Source organism: Rhynchophorus ferrugineus, unplaced genomic scaffold (genome assembly GCF_030347505.1).
Source record: "Rhynchophorus ferrugineus isolate W39M unplaced genomic scaffold, kcgeb_rfMv2 rfM6, whole genome shotgun sequence".
In the NCBI taxonomy this organism is placed as follows: Eukaryota; Metazoa; Arthropoda; class Insecta; order Coleoptera; family Curculionidae; genus Rhynchophorus; species Rhynchophorus ferrugineus.
Genome location: NW_027472585.1, coordinates 6663710 through 6686378, shown reverse-complemented (window position 1 = coordinate 6686378; position 22669 = coordinate 6663710). Strand labels below are relative to the sequence as shown.

The following is a 22669-nucleotide window of genomic DNA, read 5'->3' as shown; positions in this document are numbered from 1 at the left end:
CACTCTTGCCTTGGACAATCACATCAATTTACGACCATACCCCGGCAGGATTTGAACCAGCGACTAATGCAACAGTAGGAGGACCGTACTGTCTCCTATATCGATTATCATCAACAGTCGCAGTTTGACTAGCCTCATTTTCGAAGAAGTAATGTCAAATAATCATTATTTTCAAAACATGCACTAACAGTGATACGTTGTAAACCTAAATTTGACCTTTAACGAAAAGGAAAATGAGCTTTAAAGAGCTGTTTATGTTTTGTGACATCTTCATATTTTTGGGTATCCTAAATCTGATCTGAAATCTGCTTTCCTTTATGACATAGGGTGACACGTTTCTTGACGTTACGGGTAAATATGTTAAAAGAGTTATTACATTAAAATAAAAGAGAATAGAGAATACATACGAAGACTTCATTTTCCCAGTGAAGCTCCTCTTTTGTTGCAGACCTGTGTATAGAATCATGATAAAGGCCAAGCCGGAAGCTCCAATCTACTTTTGATAAAGTTGACCTGGACTAAAAAAGGGTGAATCAAATTAAATGAAGGAAAACCAAAAAATAACATATTTTCATTAACGTCGTGCAAATTATGTATACCAGCACAGAAAATACCTTGGCATGACCCAATAAATGGGAATTTAAGAGAGAAACGCGATGAACTCCAAGCTAACAACTTACAACAAGCTTATTTTATATCAGCAGATACTGAGTCCTGTGTGGAGCTATGAAATTCAGCAGCTGGACTGCGTCAAGGACTCCAATGTCGAAGTGACTCAGAGGTTGCAAAATAAGATGCATTTGTGGCCACCACTGTGACGTAAAAATTGAAAAGGTTACGGACACTATCAGAAGATTTGTCGGTTTCCATCAAAGAAGACTCCTATTCGTAAACCTTCTGATCTTAGAAAAAAACACTAAATGATTCAGTGGAAAATATATTAGTTGTAGCTGTTTGTTAGTAGTTTAAACCAGATTAAAGTTAATTGTTAACTAGTTAAAATAAATAAATTAAAAAAATTAACTTGTATAAATTTATGCAACTTTTGAAACTAACAAACCGAATTTGTCAACTCCCCAATGGATTCTGGAACGCCCGCTTCGTGATTTCACGATTGAAAATTGCGTCTCCATTGTGTGTATTATCATGGTGAATACCTTCAATTTACCACCATTTTTGATTGCCTTATCATCGGGAGAAGATCCATTGTTCGCTTACTGGGGTCGACTTTTTCACAAACGCATTTGCATTATAATGAAACCGTTTCCCAATCAAATATTTTATTTCCTTTCGGTTAGTCTTTTCTGATGTAATGAAAGCTATTAGAAACCATTTTGCTGGACAATTAAGACATTGCTTATTATTTGAAAATAGTCTGGATAACAGAATTATTTTTTTTAATCTACCACCGTACAATATGATTTTTTTAAATTGTTTCATTGCCAGAAAAATTAACACCGAGTGTCAAAGAAACGACATATTCTCCTCCAAGAATAATTTGTATAAACAGTCTGATTCGTTTAAAAGTCGTTATACAAGAAATAGCTATGTTACATCAATATTAAAACAGGATATGGTTCTAAAAGGATTTGGAACTGAGCGAAGGAGATAACATTTGCAGCTCTTCTCCAATCTCAAAAAATCCGTCTTCTTTGTGGGCTGAGTAATTCTCTAAACGAAGATCTAGAAAATGTTTCAATATAGACACGAACGCCATGAACTCAGTATGTCACCATGATGATGGAATATTGTCTTGTGTGATAGACGTTTGATATATGAACTGATGGTGAGCTTTAAAGCTTATTTATACTTATTTGATAAAAAAAGGAAATATCTAATTCTAAAAAAATTATCTCGTTGATCTCTGTGATCTATACCCTATCTTGTAGCGTGATTACAATTCTAGTTGTAAGGCCATCAAAGCCGTAGACTATTAAAATCTGAAGTCAACAAAACTTTCCATAAGCCCACATTTCCATGTTTTATGGAAAATCCATTCCATAAAAGGAGGCCATAGAAATTTTGGTATAAAAAGTACTATTTCGATGATCTTCAAAGACAAACTGGCGGGCGAAGATACAGACTATACTCTTTTAACCAAAAAGAACGACAAGTTGATGATTCGGAGCAGTGTTGGAAGATTATCAAGCGTAATAAACCCGAGTTTTTGCGTCTATATGTGATAATGGATGAAACATGGCTCCATCATTTCACTCTGAAGTTCAATCGACAGCCATCCGAGTGGACGATGAATCCGCTCCAAAGAATGGGAAAACGCAACAGTCGGTTGGCAAGGTTATGGCGTCTGTATTTTGGGATGCGCATGGAATAATTTTCATTGACTACATTGAAAAAGGAAGGTATCCCCACCGTATTCTCCATATCTGCCCCCCTGAGGCCTATATTGAAAGAAAGAACAAATCATATTACAAAAATGGTATCGAAAAGTTGAAGGGTCCCTATAATCAGTGTATCACCCTTGAAGGGAATTATGTTGAATAAAAAAAACTAATTTTGCCAAAAAAATGTGTTACTATGGTAGGCCGGGGACTTTTCAATTGACCTGTTACTGTCGCCTATTATATCATGCAACCATTATGCACCTGACTATCTAAGCCATGTGCCATGTAACAAATAAAACACTCAGTGTCGTTTTGTATTTCAACGTTGCCTTCGTTGCCTCTTCTTTCTTTAGATAAAATAATTATTAAAGTTTCTGTGTTTAAAGCCCTTTCCCATTTTCATTATTTAAATACATAAACATATTTAACACATGTGTCAACTATAATTAACCGGTATTAACTAAATTAGTATTAAATCAGGCACATAACATATAAAAACGTCATACAAAAGCGTACATATGTAGATGGAATAAAAACTAGTGGATAATTGTGTCATAACTCGAGCGTAAAGTTGTCCGTTATCGTTGCCGGTACCTTTTTTTGAGGGCAACTTTATAGCGAACATCCTCGGTTTCGTAACAAGGGAAAAATGAAATTTTATATCCGACGTTGTAACACAAGGAAGAAAAACATAATAACTTTTCTTTGTCGTCCACTGTTTCCCCGGATAATTTAGTCGGAAAGTTTATAACGATTTTAATTTCCACGTTAAAAAGACATCAACTGACAGAACTGTTGTCTCATGAATAATAATGGCATCTAAATGAAACCCTTAACAACTTCGTCACGCGACACTGAAAAATAATTCATCATCATCTGGATCATAGTAGGAATCCAAGAATGGAACTAGCTCACATCGCTCAGCTAGTTCTGAACTAGTTTGTCCAACAGGATATTTAAATTACATATTAGGTAGGCATGTATTCTCAGCGTTTCGTTTCGCTTTAAAGAAGACATTTGTTGAAAAAAAAATGACGGTGTTTTATATGTTAATCCAAATATGTTTTATAACTTTCTACAGCCTCCCTACCAACTATTTTCGCACTTCTTCGATACTTATTAATTTGTGTGCTACTCATGTCATGCTACATCAATCTAAACGAACGAAGTCTTAATCAGAAAGCGTCAGATCTGGGGACTACCCTGGGCTCGGTCCATCCTCCCATTCGAACAGGAACACTGTATCCAAGCGTTGTCATCCAATAGGTTAGCTTTGCGTCTGTTATTCGCCATTGTTACTCTTACTTATATAACTTACTTACTATATACTATACTTACTTTTATAACAATATGTACTCAAATTGTTCAAATTACTTTGGTAGATACCTTCAGAAACAGTTGCATTAGTCTTTCATAGTTCGTAAGACAAGAGACCTTGCTGATCCCATCACATGCACAGCAACATTTTATGGCCATGAATATACTGATTCAGTATCGATGTAAATAATTCTTCTGGACTAACTCATAACTTGCTAGCTTGAGGGCATTACTACTGAAAACTATTTTTTGAATGAAAAATAATGAATTTGCCATTTTATACGGTTCAAAATAGTATTTTCTATTGGTTCGCCCTATTTAAGGTGATGTGTATGTCACACTATCTCTGAAACTATACGGTATTTGACAATCACCTTGTTTTGGAACCAATAGTCCACTTATAAGTGTTATTCCTTTCCCAAGTACACTAGAGGCCAGGCAGTGGCAATAAAATATTCTGCCGGAGAGATCCAAAATACCGTTATAAAGCTATAAAAAGGCCGATGTTATAAAAACGGTATTTTGAGAAATAAGAATATAAGAATTTTATAAACATATTTAATAATGTTTCTATTTTATCTCTATATGGAAGTAAAACGTAAGCGCAAAACATCACTTATATTTAAATACATTTAGTCTGTAGTGTTAGTCCTTAATTGACATTTAATACTGCTTGGCACCAATTAAAGAACACATCTTAAGCTCAATACAAAATTATTGAGTTCATATCGCCGATAAAAAAAATATTTATTTCCCTTATTTCTAAGAAACATTAACCTTTGACGGGGATCAATCACCTCCATCAGCCCCGGGAGGCAAAAACAGGCTTTCCGTCTATAACTCCTGCGAATATTACTATTGTATATTTTTTTGCTTAAACAAATAAGAAAAATACGTCGACTGCTGAAACTTTTAACAGTAAGAGAACGTTAATATTTGAAATTGAAAAAGAACGGTTCATAAACATTAGCTACCCGGTGAATCCCAGCTGTGGCAATTTTTTCCCCTTGAATTTTCCCAGGCCTCGATTTCGGGGACGGATCCCGCGGGAAGACCCCGGAATGTTTAACTCGCGAGACAAGTAAAATCTTAATTTTCCGTAAGCTTTTTACGGCAATGAAAAATGTAAACAACGACACTTTTGGATACACCTCGGGATTATTTTTATTAAAAATTATAAGAATTAATTTCATTAGTACTAAAGCTTTCACGAGGAATAACATTTTTTATTAACCCGTAAAAGAAATTGTTTTAACATTATAAGTTTGGTTATATGGAATCCAACTATGGGATACTGCTAGCTAGTCTAATATAGCCATCATACAACGGCTCCAAAACAAAGTGTTGCGTGCCACTGTCGATAAGACGTGATACTGAAGTGCATAGACTAAAACTTTTAACACCATTTGATCTGATTATACGATTTTATTAAGAGATGGGAATTATTATTATTTCATCATATAACCCACTGGAAACACAAAGCATCCCAATTACCTCAAACACATTTTTTATGTGGTTATAATAACAAAGTTCATCTTCTTTAGTAACAAACGTTCAAAGATCTGTTATTTTCAGGTTAATAAACAAAGTCCATTGCTTCAAAGAAAAGTCCAAAAAATCTGCCTTACTCTTCGACAAATTAAGACAATGGGATTTTAGTGGTTCCTGTGACAGGACAAAATATATCTTTCCAATATTTTCGTTATTACTCTGAAATGGAACTATTTTTATTGTTAAAAAAGAAAATTAAGTATCTACTAAAATTAAAATTAACTAAAATTAAAAACATAAATAAAAATTGTATCATATTCCAGATGTGACATCAACAAAATTACCAGAATAGGATAATTTTCAAAGCCCGCGAAATAACATAGACTATAAAATGTAACTAGTTATCTAATACACTTTAGTAAAGTATATTAAATTTGTAAATGTTAATATTAGTGTCATTATTCCAAATGGTTATTGAAAAATATGAAAATATGAAGTTTAGTGTATTTGACATGGCCACAAAATATTTATTTTACATAATTGATAGTAAAAAACAACACAAAAAAATGTTTAAATAATATACTTTTAATGGTGGAGGTTTAATTTACTTGACATTGGTGAGAACATTTGGATTCATATATAGCCTGTACCTAAGTAAAATCATATTGTTTAATCAAATACGTTTCACTTACCCTTAACCTGCTGAAGTACAGCCCATCGAACTATTTGATGGACAAGAAACCAGACATTTAATGTTGGATTTTTGTAATATAAGAATAATGAAATTTGATTGCCACTTGTTGAAGGCGTGGATTAAATAAATATCTATTTTGTATTTTTTACTCATTTAGTAGTGAACAGCAGTGAATTTTCAGTTATTTCAGATTGAAGGTCATTTTCTTCTGTATAGTTCACATTAGAATCTTCAGTATATATTTCTATATACTGACTTGAAATAAACTTGTACGACTAAACCAGTCTCAATATATTAAATATAAACTAATACGTATATACGTCCTCGTAAATAAATAAAAAAATAAATAAGTAGAGGATAATGAATAGAGAATGACAAATAGAAAACAATAAATTGGGAATAATAAGTGTCGAATAACAAATAGAAAATAATAAAGAGAGTATAATAAATCAACACTAATAAATACAAAATAATAAAAGACATTTAATAAATAATAAAAGGGAACTAAAAAGTGAAAACTAGAATACTCTGTGAACCAATCCACCATTTGATGAAATTCAGATTGGGCGATACAAAACACAATAAAATAAACTGAATACGAAAACGTTATGGTAATCCCGCCTAATTTCTTTACGTTAACGCTCAAACAAAACTTTTTTTAAGCCGGATTTGTGGCGCAGTGGTAAAGGCGATAGGACGTTCTACCTACTGTTGCGATAGTCGCGGGTTCGAATCCTGCTGGGACATGGTCGTAAATTTATGTCTGTGATTGTTTAATATTTGTGATTGTCCTAGGCAAGAACGCAAAATCCAACAAGGAAAATGATTCCAGTCGCACCAGTAACCAGGCTGGGCCACACTTTAAAAAAAGTAGTTTTTGAAAAATAGTCATTTAGCCTATTAAGTCTCAAATATCGAAAGTTTTTTGATTTCAACGAGAAATTTTCGTTATCACACCTCTAACATTAATTAAAGGCAAAATCGAATATTTCCGCGTTTCCAGAAGATAAATATAAACTCTGCCTAGTCGTATCTTATCGTCCACATTCCTATCGACGTTCTACCAGCGTTCCGTGATATTTGCAGGTACAAAACGTGCCTTATCTCGATGGAATGTGGCCGCGTCGAGGAGACTCGTGGATCTGGGACACCGCACCGCGTCGTCCAACTTATATCGGCCAATTAACCATAACGATCGATCATAATTGGAATATCTTGTGTTACAGGTGGATACGGCCACAACGGAATCCGTGGTTACCGTCGATTGGGAGAATGGTTTCGTAGAGGCGTCGGCCAAAGAGAATACCAACGTAAGCAAAGTGTTCAAGGAGTTATTAGCCCAAGCAAAAGTAAGAACAAATAAATTGATTAGATTAATTTTAGTTTTACTTATTCTAGATGTTAGTTTTATGACTAAAACTTTTCTTTCAGCTTCATCAATTATTTTGTTCTTTAACATAGATTATTTTTCGTCTTATTACTAATATTCTCTCTACATACATTGTCCATTTTCCATATTCTTGTTCCATTTTCTTAGTTATTAAGGAATCGACTCCTGCGATGCTCTCTCTTATTCTTTTTTCTTGTTTCAGTTACTGCTAGTATATCCAACCCAACTGATCTTTCTTCCTCCAGGTCCCTTTCCTTAACAGGTTCCCAATTTCTAGGCTTTCTTATTTTTGTCCATCTATGATTGTTTTCTTCCTTCCCTATCTTGACTTTGTATACGTGTCTGTATTTTGTATTTTCTTTTTTTGTGTTCTGTCTTTTTAATTCATCATGTCCTTCGCTTATCATCGTCATCTAAATAGATCAGATCGACTCAAAGTTGAAGTTTCTTCGTCAAATTAATATCTATTGTATATCAGCAATCATATTAGAATTTATGAGAAGCGAATTGCAGTTTTTCCTGTGACAATATTCTTGTTTGAACTCTGAGATGAGTTTGATGGAGACAACATTTTAGGAGGTTCATGTAGTGGGAGTTGTGGGTTATGATATTGGTGGAGAAGATCAAGAAGGTGATAATATTCGATGGGTTGTGTTGTTTTACAGGATTTTGTATCTGCCTTGAAGTGAAGCCGCTATTGAAATAGTTTTTTCTACTATGAATACAATATATACTATATGAATTTTCTATATGAACAAGTGGAAAAACACAATTGAGCTATAATTCTTGATGGAAAACCTCATTAATGACTTGACAACTTCCGAAAAATCAAGAATCATCTTGTTCTCTGTTCTTTTTATCAGTCAATTTTTGCATATGTTGATGCCTATTCGATGTCGTTGAAAATAATGTGTTATGTATTTGGTATCTGACATTTCCACTATAAATAAAATTGACCCTTGTTCTTCCCTATTTTAAAACCAATGTATGTTGGTAAAAGGTAATGTAGTTTATTCTTTTCTATGGTTTTCTATGTAGGATAGTGCCTATGTGCTAAATCCGGAGATATTTTTTAAGTAATGTATGCTGTGATTCTCGGGTATTAGCCATTCGTCCATTCCTACTCTACTATGATACTACAACTTTCAGAACATAATCAACCGATGAATGATACCATTTTTCAATCAGATCTTAGGAATATTTCCGAACTTAATCCCAAAAAGCGATCTTTGCTAAGTAACATACCTTAACACAAAAAATTCAATTTATATTTCTTATGGAAATGAAATGGATCCTATAAAGATTAATTAAAATGACACTTTAGTATATATATTATAGGCGAATACAATTTCTGCTAATTAAGCTTTTAAGCCAATACGATAATATTTTTGTCCACCGTCACTTGTGGTGAAGAAGTATTAAGCTGACTCTCTGTAAGCAAACAATATAAATATGTCATACACATAGCGCGAATAATATGGCCCTGTATGTGGAACGAGAGTGTGTGTTTATGTTAAAACTGAATTGTGTAGTGAGCAAATGTCTAGAGATAGCGATTTGGTTTATATTATAACAGATAAACCGTCAGTATCGTTTTGTATCGCCTTTGAAGAAGTCGTAACTTCCTCCTGTGAAATCGAATAACTTTCGAAGTAAAATAAAATATTTTGTTGTTTTAAACTTTCAAGTATCAGAATCAATATACATAGTTTAGTACCCGGCAAAGACAATATTGAGTAAATATTTACCTTATGAACTATTCGGGACATAGACATTTAATGAAAATTGAGTAACCGGTAATAGGACCGAAATATTCTGAGTAACCTTACTTCTTTATTTTCATATATACTGAAAACCCATAAAAATGTCAAACGTAAACAAAACCGGCTTCATACACAGGATACAATAACCTGGATATCTTTATGCGCCCTCTAAGAGCCTTGAAAATGCCAGCACAACGTCCTCCAGTAGCTGGACGTCGCGAAACAATTATCAGTTTTACTAGACTGGCAGATACCTTCTCTTTAACACATTGTGGCACGATTTTATTGGCTAAATAAAGTAAAACCGCAATAGTGACTATATAGAATAATAAATAATGAAACTTAAAACAGACCAGAAGTTCATAACAAATTTAATCAAACATACAATATCTAACGGGTTAGCTAATAATTACTTTAGATAAGCATCAATATTGTTAATACGACAACCTTGAAACCAAATTGCTTAATTGTGAATTGGCATTCATAAGTATATATGCTACGATAACAAATATATTACATTATATCGATATTAAACTCTTTATCTCTTATGTTTCTTAAGATTCCAATCTCTTTAACAATATCTAATAACATTTAAAGGAAAACTATAATAATACATTGTTTTATTTTTTCTTCTTTGGAATTAAAGACAATTTCAAGAAATAAAACACCTAAAAATACCTAGTAAATCCAACAAGAGATGGCTTCACTGATATTTCTTCACGGTATAGTTTGAAAGTTTTGAAAGTTGTCAGTTGAGTCTTAAGAATGTCTATCTTGAAGTGAAGCAGATATTGATATAGTTTTTTCTACTATGAATACAATATGAGCAAGTGAAAAAATACAATTGAATGTTGCGTTTATGAAAGCCATTTTGATAACCAAAAGCATCATCAACAAATCAAGTTCATTACTACTTGAAAAATACCCCAATGTTTTGAAATGTTTTTTTTCGTTAACAAATAATTTTTAAAATAGCCAGATGTTACCTACTTGTTATTGTACAAACGAATTGTTATTCACATTTTTTGATGTGAAACGTTGTTTTATATGAAATATCACATCGTTTAAATGCCCGTCGTTTTTTCTCATCGTAGCATTGACACAGGTAATTCAATTTTCAAAATCACTGCTGAATAGATGTTCTTTTTCAGACATTTTTACAATATCATCATTAGCTGTATGGGACTGTAAAATTAGTTGCCAAATTCAGTTGAGAGTATTCGACAAAAAGATATCGTCTCTCAATTAACTACTTTTTAAAATAGCACTGAATGCAATGATGTGAAAAGTTGACAAAAACAAACTTGATATTCAATATGATACTACAAAATCTTTTATCGATCTATCCAAATGATACAGATGTTGAAGCTTCTAACATTCTTCGTGGTGTAGTTCACATTGCAGTCATATATTTTTGGAATTAATTAATTCAATAACAGGTCAATTGAAAAGTCCACGGTCTACCATAGTAAAACACATTTTCTTGGCAAAATTTGTTTTTTTTTATTCAACATAGTTCCCTGCAAGAGTGACACTGATTACAGCGACCTTCCAACTTTTCGATACTATTTTTGTAGTACGATTTGCCCTTTGCTTCAAATTAGGCCTCAGTTTCGGCAATCACCTCTTCATTCCACAAACATTTCTCCCCAGCGAGCATTCTTTTGAGATCTGAAAACAGGAAATAGCCGCTGGGGTAGATCTGGAGAATACGGTGGATGAGGAAGCAATTCGAAGTCCAATTCATTGATTTTTGCCATCTTCATCAATGACTTGTGACACGGTGTATTGTCTTGGTGAAGCAGTACTTTCTTTTTCTTCAAATGCGGCCGTTTTTTCGGCGATTTCGTCCTTCAAACGATCCAATAGCGCTATGTAATAGTCGCTGTTGATGGACCTTACTTTTTCAAGGTAGTCAATGAAAATTATTCCATGCGCATCCCAAAATACAGACGCCATAACCTTGCTAACCGACTGTTGCGTTTTCCTACGCTCTGGAGCGGGTTCATCATGTGCAGTCCACTGGGATGACTGTCGATTGGACTTCGGAGTGAAATGATGGAGCCATGTTTCATTCATTTTCACATATCGATGCAAAAACTCGGGTTTATTATGCTTGGTCATCTTCAAACGCTGCTCCGAATCATCAACACGTCGTTATTTTTGATCAAAAGTGAGCTCGTGCGGCACCCACTTTGCACAGAGCTTTCTCATACCCAAATATTCGTGAATGATATGATGTACACGTTCAGTTGATACCTTTAGAGTATCTGCTATTTCATTCAGTTTCAATTTACGGTCATTCAAAATCATTTTGTGGATTTTTTAAATGTTTTCGTCGGTAACAAGCTCGTTTGGGCGTCCACTGCATTCACTGTCTTCGGTGCTCATTTCACCACGTCTAAACTAAGCATACCAATCCTTGATAGTTGATTTTCCTGGGACAGTGTCCGGAAACTCGGCATCAAGCCAAGTTTTGTCTTCAACTGTATTTTTTCCCTTCAAAAACAATATTTTATCAACACGCCAAATTCCCTTTTATCCATTTTTTTCACAATAACAAAAGTTGCTTCACTCAAAATACTATAATTCACAAACTAATGATCCGACAGCTATCAAATTTACACAGGCATCTTTTGAAGGTTAGCGCTAACTAACAAACGTATGGATTTAATTCTAGTAGCGCTATCTATGTGTCAGACCGGGGACTTTTCAATTGACCTGTTAAATGGATGTATCAAAATAATAAATTTATTAAATAATTAGAAAACTAGAATCAATTTTTAAAAACCCAGCTTTTGGTCACTCAGGTCCAAAACCTCGTGTATTTTTAAATAACATTAATAGATAATTATTTTCATACAGATCGAGCAATACTTAATACAGCATCTTATGTTTCAGGTTAAGTACAATTTGTCGCCGGCTCTACGCAGACGCCGACGCCAATCGCTCCCGACCGGACCCACGGGTCCAGGGACACCGTCGCACGCGGCCACCGCGCCCATGATACCGTCTGCCGTCCAGCTGCAGCACCTGCAGCAGATTCGGGACAAGCACGGCAAACGAAACTCCTGCGTCATCTCCTAAGCTGCGACGTAGACGGCCACAGTCTAGCCGTAGCTGTGAAATCACACAATCGGTCTCCCAGCGACGGTCGTTCTGAATGCGGGTATAGTTTTGAAGACAAACGGATACGTCGACACGGAAAGGGACGCGAGAACCGATCCGAAACGATATTTTGACAAGAAATGGCTCAGTCTTGTCGAGATATTGTAAGAGGCGTGAGGAGCGAATGAGAGTGGGTGGAGGTACCCGTTTGTTTTTAAAATCACACATCAATTTAAACAATATCAGTCTTAGCCTATTTGTTCGTTCGATACCAAAGTGCAGTATGCAATGCTCAAATAAGTCTTTCAGATTCGATTTTGTTCCTTGTTTACATAAACGATAATTTATGTAACATATTTTTCATGTAACCAGGTAATTTAATAAAATATGCAATAAAAAATCAAATGGTTCATTGAAATGTTGAAAATAAGTATAATTTATCAGGAATATTGCAATAGGATCACTTACAATAACAATCCTGAAAAAGGCCTTCTAAAAGTATATCAAGAACATGTCATTTAAAGAATATAAAAATAGTTTCTGTAAGTAATTCAATTATACGAGGGATGAGGAAAAATAAAATGGTAATCAACGAAAATCTAACAAAAACTGAAACAAGAAGTAACAACATATTGTTTCAGCTATGAGAAGTAACACAGTATAAATAAATTGATATGAAACTGTGATGTAGTCTAGCCAGTCCACCTTCCTATTTTGCAGCGTAGGCGTAGCAAAAATCACAAGAAAAAATTATAAATATCCAATTACTATCTACTGCCTACCAGTGTTATTGTCAAAGTAATATACTTTTTATTAGGGTTGGGAATTATCGACTGAAAACAGTCGAAGCAGTCGATAGTCAATAAAATAGCGACTGAAATTAGCAATTGCTATTTCCGTCAAATGTACACTTCGACTGTTTTTCTATTCGTAATAATAGACGGAGATGCATGAGTCCCTTCCCGTACTAATTTTGAGAAAAGAAAGGACGGAGATAATTGTTTGATTCTCTATGTTTTAAAGCAGTTGGCAGTGCAAAAAAGGAATGAAATAATGATCCCAAATACCTTCCATCGTATTTTAACATTTTTATATTAACAATGCCACAATATAGTAAAAGAAATTGGTTTATTTCTATTTCATTCCAACATGTGTTCAGGAATGTTTTTTTTAACCGTGCCATAAGTAGTTCTGGATGTAAATTACTTTTATACTTCACAACCTTTTAAAATACAATATATTATTCATTGAAACTTTAAGGAACGAAGTTTCAACATTCAATAGGCTTAAACAAACAGAGAGAATTAGAAAATCGAATAATTCATTTAAGAAAAGACCTAATAGTTACCAAGAAAATATAAATTCGGTCAAAACTGTTTTACTATTTATCAATCAAAATTTTGTTCTTTTTACCCCATTACATTAACAAATAATCATGAAAAAGAGTGCTACAAAATGCTGATATTTCAATGTATAATATATTGTAATTTACAATCATACTACAAGCAAAACATAGAACCATCTATATTACATATAAATCTATGTAAACATAAATTCGGCACATTATGTTCAAGGTCGAGGCTTGGACGGCAATACCAGAACATTAAAAACCAGCCAAATTACATTAGTCTTACGGAAAATGGTAACTGAAAGTAGTCAACTGAATCAGTCGATAGTTCCCAACTCTAATTTTTATTATCTAATTTTTATTAAAAACTATACACCTACGCTAAGTAAAGTAATTGTGGTCAAGGCTACAGGTATTGAATCCTACTGTTGGGTTAGTCCTGATTTCGAAACGTGCTGGGGAATGGTCATAAACGCATGATTATGATTGTTTATAGTTGTGATTATTCAAAAGGCAAGAGTACAAATCTGACAAGGACTGGGTAAGACCGGATGTCTTACTGGATGATATCTAAGTTGGTCGATGATATCTGGTTGGTAAGATGTAATGCCAAGGACAGTGGTTTATAGCCCAGGTTCAGCAGTTCCACATAAATCATAATTGATAAAAAGGAAGATTAAGATATAACAAAAAAATCCAACTCTTTGAACCCAATATGAAAATCAAATAGTATTGTTCAATGTTGCCATTAACATATCCACGGTATACCTAGCGTAAAAATCTCCTTTCCTCTTTTTCCCAATACCCCCTTCCATTCTCAGCTTAACCAGCAATATGGTTTGTTCGAATTCGAAATCTGATATTGAAACACCAAGAGCAAAGCATCTACTGGGCGATGGGACGAACGTGTCAGATTCTTCCACGTGTTGTACGTATTTAAATGTCATACTTATAAGGGATGGTTGGTTCCAGAACGAGCGCTGGAGCTACCTACCTAACGTTCTGGAACTCATCCAGCTCTGGATTAGCGGTAGGATAGAATTAGATTAGTACAGCTGTTTTGAGTGAGTATAAATCGCGGGCAATATAAACTGTGAGATACCAGTTGCAAGAATAATAAGGAAAAATCATATTTTATGGTAAATAAATATGAAGATTGCTGGATAAAAATGATTACGAGTTACACAGTTAAACTCGGTTTGTTAGAAATTGAGTTTTATAGAGAAACAAAACAAAGGACCGAAAGAGTGATAGAATAAAACTGTAACAGATATGAGAGTTTAACAAAAAAAATATGCGCACAAAAGTATTCATTTTGTATTTTATTTTTTATGATATTTTTTAAAATTTTTTTTTTGTTTCTATTTTTTTTGTATAATTTTTTTTATTTTGTATATTTTTTTTGTCTACAAAAATACACCTTCTCTTTTAAATATTGATTAAACTATAGATTTTGCAGTAAGGAAGATCAAATGTTAATCCACAATTTCCTAAAGACGAAACAACTCAAAAAATGGTTTTGTAGATGTCCTTTAATGTTCTATTAACCTCATTGATGTTAGATACTGTTTTTTTAATGGTAAATCCTAGTCATAAGATTAACACAATATATAAGGTAACTAATTATACATGTTATCGTAAACAATATTGCATTTTGTATATCAATTTCAGTGCAAAATGACGAAAATATGATTTTATTCTATTTACTTGCAACTGTTTGATGATATGAATGTCTATAAGAAAATACTTTCATTAATTGTTTTTCTTGCGTCTAAGCTGACAATTTTTGATGGTTCTAAAATATATCAGAATGGAGCGCGAATAACAAATGGGTGCCATTAGGTGACGCCAATGTCACTTGACAATCTTCTAAATCGTGTCGAGAGTATTTCCATTCCACCTGAGGTCTTTCGGTTGTGTCTGTTATAGTTGAATAAGTTATTTGTTCTAACATTTACCAGGAATAGAGAATTATACTATTAAGCGTATTATATTATATACACGTTAACTACTAAGTCAATAATATATATAAATATATATTTATAAATGAAATAATTATACCTCTAATCTTTCGAAGTTGTTATTTTATTTTTGACTACTTTTAATCTACTTTTTATCGTCAACGCCTACGCCATTGTATATCATTTGTATATCTAAAAGGTGATTTCCAATAAAACATGTCAATTGTATATTAGTCGTTTGTTTTATTATCTTGAAAACTGCTTTTTTGTTGTGATTCTTGTTTTTATATGATATATGTTTGAAAAATCAAAAACGGGGTGAGATAATAAATGTTTATCGCTTGAGTAAACTTCTCAATTATGTAACTTGACATAGCTTGTTTGGTCATAGCAAAATGGCCGCTACAAATTGTTATTGAAGCCCCTATCAAAATACAATTCGAGAAACAATCAAAGTTCCAATTTTCAAGATTTAAAATCTAATTTGAATAATTTCATATACTGAACTCAAAATGATATCGTATAAATAGATAATGGAAAAGATGTATTGGAGGAGTGTAGTTCTTCTAGGCTCTTTAGATTACAAAGCAGTTGATTTTATCCAATATCAGTCAAATATAACAGTTGTTTAATTTGTCTAATTCAATCTAATTGTAATATAATGTAATGTATAATGTATAATGTCTAATTAAAATCAATACATGTACACACCCCTGTCCTTCAAGCTCAGTACAACGTGGGGCAAAAGACCATTTGGCCTTTACATTTTTTTTCCTTATGATGGAAAAATTATATCAGCTAAATGGACTTACTGAAACCACATGTCCTCTAGTCATATAGATGACGTATGAATTTGGATAATCGATAATCAAATTCTTGTTCTAGTCGCCAAATAACATATATATGTAAAAAAATTCTTACCCACGTAGCTATAATGTTTATGAAAATTGAAATTTGGATAATCAAAAAAATACAGTGTTGTTACATAAAACACAACTTTTACAGACCTAACTCTATATTACATACAATATATTTCATATAATATATTACATATTTTTTAGACTATAACTTACAAAAATCTGCCTAATTCCAAGAGTATGGATACTGTGATCTTGTTTTAAAATAGTATAAACCATACCTATAAAAATATAACATTTTATTACATGACCAAGATACATGTTTAAAATTTCACTATTTTATGTTAATAAACCATTGTCAACAGACGTTTCTTTTGCAAATGATTCAAACACCAAATATCTATAAATAGGAGATAATTCCAGTTGATAAAAACATATATAAGATTCAATTGTATACCCATAAAAATACTAAATTTATTTATTACACAAAATAAATTATCTGTAGACAATAAACCAATAATAGGAAAACATGAATGTAGCGTCACATCGTGATAAAACAAATTTGATTTAAATACAATTTTTGATAATACATATTTGTTTTCTCTATATAACAGCATATGTCCTATTAATCAGATCGATGCGTATACAATCACAAAGCACGATATCACGCCATTTCATCTAAGTTATCAGAAATATTACTATAGATAAACATAAAATAAAAATTCGACATCAGCTGTACGAAAAGTGCCTTCATAAAATGACATTTGTTATTTCAGTTTATTATGTGCAATACATATACGAGTCATGGACAGTTAATCTCGATGATGAAATGACAAACAAATCGTACTCGTAATTAACAGAGTCAAATATATTAATGTTGCCGGCTAGGTGGCACAGTGGTAAAGGCAACAGGACGGTCCTCCTACTATTGCGATAGCCGCGGGTTCGAATCCTGCTGGGGCCTGGTCGTAAATTTATGTTTGTGATTGTTAAATAATTGTGATTGTCCTAGGCAAGAGTTTACACTCCGACAATAATATGTAAAAAAATATATTAATGAAAAATAGTTTGAAACTGATTAAATAATGATCTGATTTTTTAACAAAATACGTTTAATGTAAGAAATCAATACATAAATGAGCTCCATGAGATATTTGATTAAGAACTTGAAATATTTGATTTTTTTCGAGTAACAGCATTGCGGTCCGATTATCGTGGCCAAGTGTAAAGGCTATACGTTTTAAGATTATCTGAAGGATGAAGAAGTGAGATGGTTTCGGTCTATTTTCTAATACATAGTATATATTATATTTCTAATATATCGGCATTCAAAACCATTTCCTGCTATATTAACTGACTTTGAAGAAGGAGGAGGTTTTATGTTCGGCTGTATATATATATATATATATATTTAAATGTATGTACGCCGATTTCTTCGTCAATTGTGGACCGATTTTCAAAATTCTTTTTTTATCCGAAAGACTACACTTCCAAGGTGGCCCCATAGAAACCAAATCAGGATTAGTTGGAGTGAAGGGGGGGAAACCGATGGAAAAGCTCAAATTTGAAAGACACGTACAAAGTTTTTACATATTATTATCTAAAGTAATCAGATATTTGGATGTAATGTTATTGTTGAGCTGATGTGACGGAAAATCGGAAGTTGTTGAGTGCAAAAACCACTCAGTTTTTTGAATGGACCAAAACGGCAGTCGCGAGTTTGATTCCCGACGGGGACAAAACATGTTTGTTGTTCTAGTTTGGTTAGAACATTTGTCAAATCATCTAGGCTAGGTAGCGGACCCCAAGGCCTGAAGCGCTCATTATTTTCAATCAATATTCCTTTATTTCTAGTTTTCCTCATACGGACTGCACCTTTACTGAGCCTTTAGCCTACTCATTGTAATATTAAACAAAATAACTGCAGAATTTATTTAGTAAATATCTAACACTAAAAAGAGAAAGATAAATTATAGTTAACAGAAAATTGAACCGACTTCAAAAAATAAATAAGGAACTCGCTAAAAATTAGAGTTCCTCATTTATTTTTTGAAGTCGGTTTAATTTTTTGTTAAAAATATTATACTTATATAATTCTATACTATTAGCCATTTTTTTATACACAAGCAATGTTAATTCAATAGCAGCCAACAGAATATTATGATGACAACAAGTCAGTCACTCAAAGTGCCAGCAATAATTGCTTCTGACTAATTAAAACTAATTACTGCAGTAGTTTTCTTGTCTTAATTCCTTCGTAGTCAAGTAATTGTTATATACAGTTCATTTATTCATAGCTGGCCTGAATAATGAATGAATACTTTACTTTGTGAGTGTTGATTTGAAGGTATTTGAATGAGTAATGGTTATATCAAATTGCTGGCAAATAATCCTAGGAGACGTTTTCTATTACAATTGTCCTATATGAGAATTAATAAAAAATCAGTCACTATAAAAATAAGAACACAACAACGTTCTATGATATTAGCATGTATTTCTACATAGAAACCTTTAAGTATCAGAATATCAGTCCCATGGCTGTACTTATCAGATCCACTCTCAATCGATCGTTTAGAAAGACGCCAGAAGAAGAATTAAAAGGTTGTCTGATTTTTCATGGATCAAGATATACAACAAGAAAGGTAGAGCAAAATTTTGAACTTATATGAGAAAAAATGTTAATACAATTACATCTATAAAAATATGCTTTACCTGTAGGTCTCAGGTTGGCCCATGAAAACGTCAGTTTCCTCCAAGCATCGACTATTAAGAGCATCATTTAAAGATTCACATTTATTACTTTTGAAAGCTTTGGGATTCCAAATAGATTCGGCAAACAATATATATGATCTCCCATGGTTACAAAAGATTGTTTCAGTAGGCTGCCCTGAAATCATTCCGATAATTATCATCATCATTATCATTAATTTAACAAATTAATCACATCCAATTAGATTTGGACAACCTGGTTGGTACCTGCCACCATTAGGATAGAAATCTACATGACCCAGAGGCCTAGTTTCGCCAATAACTACCAAATAAGTATGAATAACGTCGACCAGTTTAGCGTCGTGAGGATCAAGCCGCAACATGTCCTGTACGTCACCATAACCTGGTCCAGCAGGATCTAATCCTGTTATTAATAAAGTTGGGTAACTATATGTTTATTGTTAATCTTGCTTTGAACAACATACCAGTAATTCTCCCAACTTGCCCGTATCGAACCTTACTAGCTCCCAATGCCATCACATGTGCTCCCAAACTATGGCCGATTAAGTGAATAGAATCGACAGCAACGCCATTCAAAACTAACCAATTGAGGAAATCTCCTAAATCTTCTCCGGCTCTTCTAGCTCCACGGGTTGCTGATATATACTCAGACTGGCACAACGCCGACCAATCCAAACCAATAACATTGTAATCTGATGTGTTTAGGTAAGCTGACGTGAAGAAATATATGCTATTAAAGTTACTAAGATTTTAAACTCAGTATAGCATATTTTCCAAGGATATTGTAAGTTATATAGCAAGTACTGTTAAAAGAAATTATAAAAGCACCGATTTGGACACAGATGATAACATAATTACAGTGGCTGTAAATTTTTTAAAAATGTGTATAATTTATTAAACATGTAGGATTTTGCGATAAATTAGTGTTTTTGTGGAAAATTCTACACATTGTTTTAACATAAAAATGCCCCCTGAAATTATTTGAAGTGATAATCTTTATTTACCAGGCAAGGATAAAATTCAAAGGCAATCAAGGAAAAAGAGACAAAACATAGAATTAGAGGATAAAATCACAAAACAAATATATATATATATATATATATATATATATATATATATATATAACCGAAATAATGGATTAAATATTTAGTAATCTAACATATTAAGAATCATATTAATGTCAACAAAAGTATCAGACAACTAATAGGAAATTCAAATGAATTAGAGAGAAATAAAGAAAATAATAAAAATAGAGAAATAGTAAGGAATATTAGAGAAGAAGAAAGAAGATCAAGCTCGATATGGAAATACGCAGTTAAATATGATCTGTTAGAAGTAATTAGATTAATTAGACTTTTGTAATAGACTAAATCCATACCATCTTTGATAAGAGTGAATACTTCAAATTTGATGCCACTTAAGAAACCATGAGTAACAATTTTCGTGGGTCTTGCTACGTTATAACCGGCTGCAACCATTGCTTCAAGATTATCGTGTTCAATGTTATACGGTACGTTTCCTCTAAAATAATCATAACTGATCAATAAAATATATAATGATAAATTAATTTTACCTACAAACCTTGTGAATAAAACATATTGTATTTCCGGAACCCCTGGACCAGCTAACAAATAACTCTTCGTGATGTTATTTGATTCGGCTTCAGCGTTTTTGTTTACTTCATTGGATACATACTCTAATACATACAACTTTCAATGAATACATTCAATTCATAAAAAAGTAAAACCATCAAAAAATCAATTCACTTTTCAAACTTTCGGCCATTATTTCCTAAACTCATAAAAAATGATATGAAAATGTCACCTAGCTCAAGATATATATATAACAGGTCAATTGAAAAGTCCCGAGTCTGAGACATAGATGGCGCTACTAGAATTAAATCCATATGTTTTTTAGTTAGCTCTAACTCTCAAAAGATGCGTGTAGAAATATGACAGCTGCCGGATCATTAAATTTAAAAAATCCACAAAATAACTTTGAATGGCCGTAAAGTGAAACTGGATTAAATACCAGACACACTAATATATCAGATATATCAGATATCAACTAAACGTGAACATCATATCATTCAAGAATATATGGGTATGAGAAAGCTCTGTGCAAAGTGGGTGTCGCGCGAGCTCACCTTTAACCAAAAACAACGACGAATTGATGATTCGGAGCAGTTTTTGAAGATGATCAAGCGTAACAAACCGAGTTTTTGCGTCGATATGTGACAATGGATGAAACATGGCTCCATCATTTCACTCCGAAGTCCAATCAACAGTCATCCGAGTGGACTGCATACGATGAACCCACTCCAAAACGTGGGAAAACGCAACAGTCGGCTGGCAAAGTTATGGCGTCTGTATTTTGGGATGCGCATGGAATAATGTTCATTCACTATCTTGAAAAAGGAAGGACCAATAGTCGCTATTACATAGCGTTATTGGATCGTTTGAAGGTCGAAATAGCCGAAGAACAGCCGCATTTGAAGAAAAAGAAAGTGCTGCTTCACGGAGACAATTCACCGTGTCAAGTCAGTGAAAACGATGGCAAACATCCATGAATTGGGCTTCGAATTGCTTCCTCATCCACCGTATTCTCCAGATCTGGCCCCTAGGGACTATTTCCTGTTATCAGATCTCAAAGGAATGCTCGCTGGGAAGAAATGCTCTTCGAATGAAGAGGTGATCGTCAAAACTGAGGCCTTTTTGAATAAATAAAACTAACTGAATACTTGAAAAAACTTGAATAAAAAAATTATTTTGCCAAAAAGTGTATTTTACTATGATAGGCCGGGGGCTTTTCAATTGACCTGTTATATAACAAATTATTTAAAAAACTATACGTGCTTGTTTTGAACTTATAACTATAAAAATTACTTTTTATTACAACAAATTTGCATTTATTATATACTAGGATTAAATTGTTAAGTCATAAATACTCATTGCTTATAGTTTCTGATTGTAATTTGTAAATTGTAAATTTAAGATCACCGTAATAAAAGTATGTCTGAAACAATTATTTTATAATCATAAAAAGTTTTTTTATATTGTTAAAACAAACCAAATTAGAAATTCAGTGACCATAACTAAAATTAAGTAAGTCATAATGTATAACAATTTTTATTTAATAGTTGACAGGCATATTTTGTACTTACGAATTGTGGCATAAAGAGCTCCTATGGTCAACATTGACAGACCCACAGCGGCACCAACACTCGCGCTCATAATGTCTGTAGTTTCATTTTGACCAGCTTCCTGAATTCATTGTTAACTCGAACAAAATCTCATTATATATTACACGATAAAAATCATAATTAGTGCATAAATGAGGCCTTGCTTCCTGATACATGCTGAGTGCTTTTTTTATTGGATAAAACGGATATAAATCGAACAAAATATATGGACATAACGAGAATAAAATGAACTACGCTAACTGAAAACTATTATGAATAAATATCGTTGTTTAGATTTGTATTGTAATCAGATATAATTGGCATTAACAAGTCTCTTGTTAACTTGGAAGCCTTTAATGCTAGTAAGATGTATAGAATTCTCACCGATTCCAATGTTTTAATGTTAGTTATTATTATATATAATATATAACAATATCTAGATAAATAAATGTTTAAATGTTAACATAATGAGACATGTCATATTCTT

At 32.9% G+C, this 22669-nt stretch overlaps 2 protein-coding genes across 6 annotated transcripts in view; one reads left to right on the top strand and one right to left on the bottom strand.

Annotated features, from left to right (window-relative positions):
• The window catches only part of LOC143198549 (ras-related protein Rap-2a), a 134736-nt gene extending 122515 nt beyond the window's left edge, over positions 1–12221 (top strand). For all 4 annotated transcript variants that reach the window (XM_076407852.1, XM_076407851.1, XM_076407849.1 and 1 more), the window contains 2 exons: positions 7071–7193; positions 11899–12221. In XM_076407852.1, the coding sequence (XP_076263967.1) occupies positions 7071–7193; positions 11899–12084 (309 nt within the window). In that variant the 3' untranslated portion in view covers positions 12085–12221. The remainder of the gene's footprint in view (positions 1–7070; positions 7194–11898) is intronic.
• Positions 399–22311, bottom strand: LOC143198548 (phospholipase A1 member A). Of its 2 annotated transcripts, none has more exons than XM_076407847.1 (7): positions 22165–22311; positions 20583–20697; positions 20380–20522; positions 19466–19711; positions 19216–19404; positions 18984–19158; positions 399–518 (listed from the first exon to the last, which is right to left on the bottom strand). In XM_076407847.1, exons 1-7 carry the CDS (start codon positions 22232–22234, stop codon positions 494–496), a joined length of 963 nt encoding a protein of 320 aa, XP_076263962.1. In that variant the 5' UTR covers positions 22235–22311; the 3' UTR covers positions 399–493. The 2 variants fall into 2 exon arrangements, with proteins under 2 accessions (XP_076263962.1, XP_076263961.1); XM_076407846.1 differs by lacking the exon at positions 399–518 and adding an exon at positions 16412–16552.
• Positions 22312–22669: the final 358 nt, after the last annotated feature.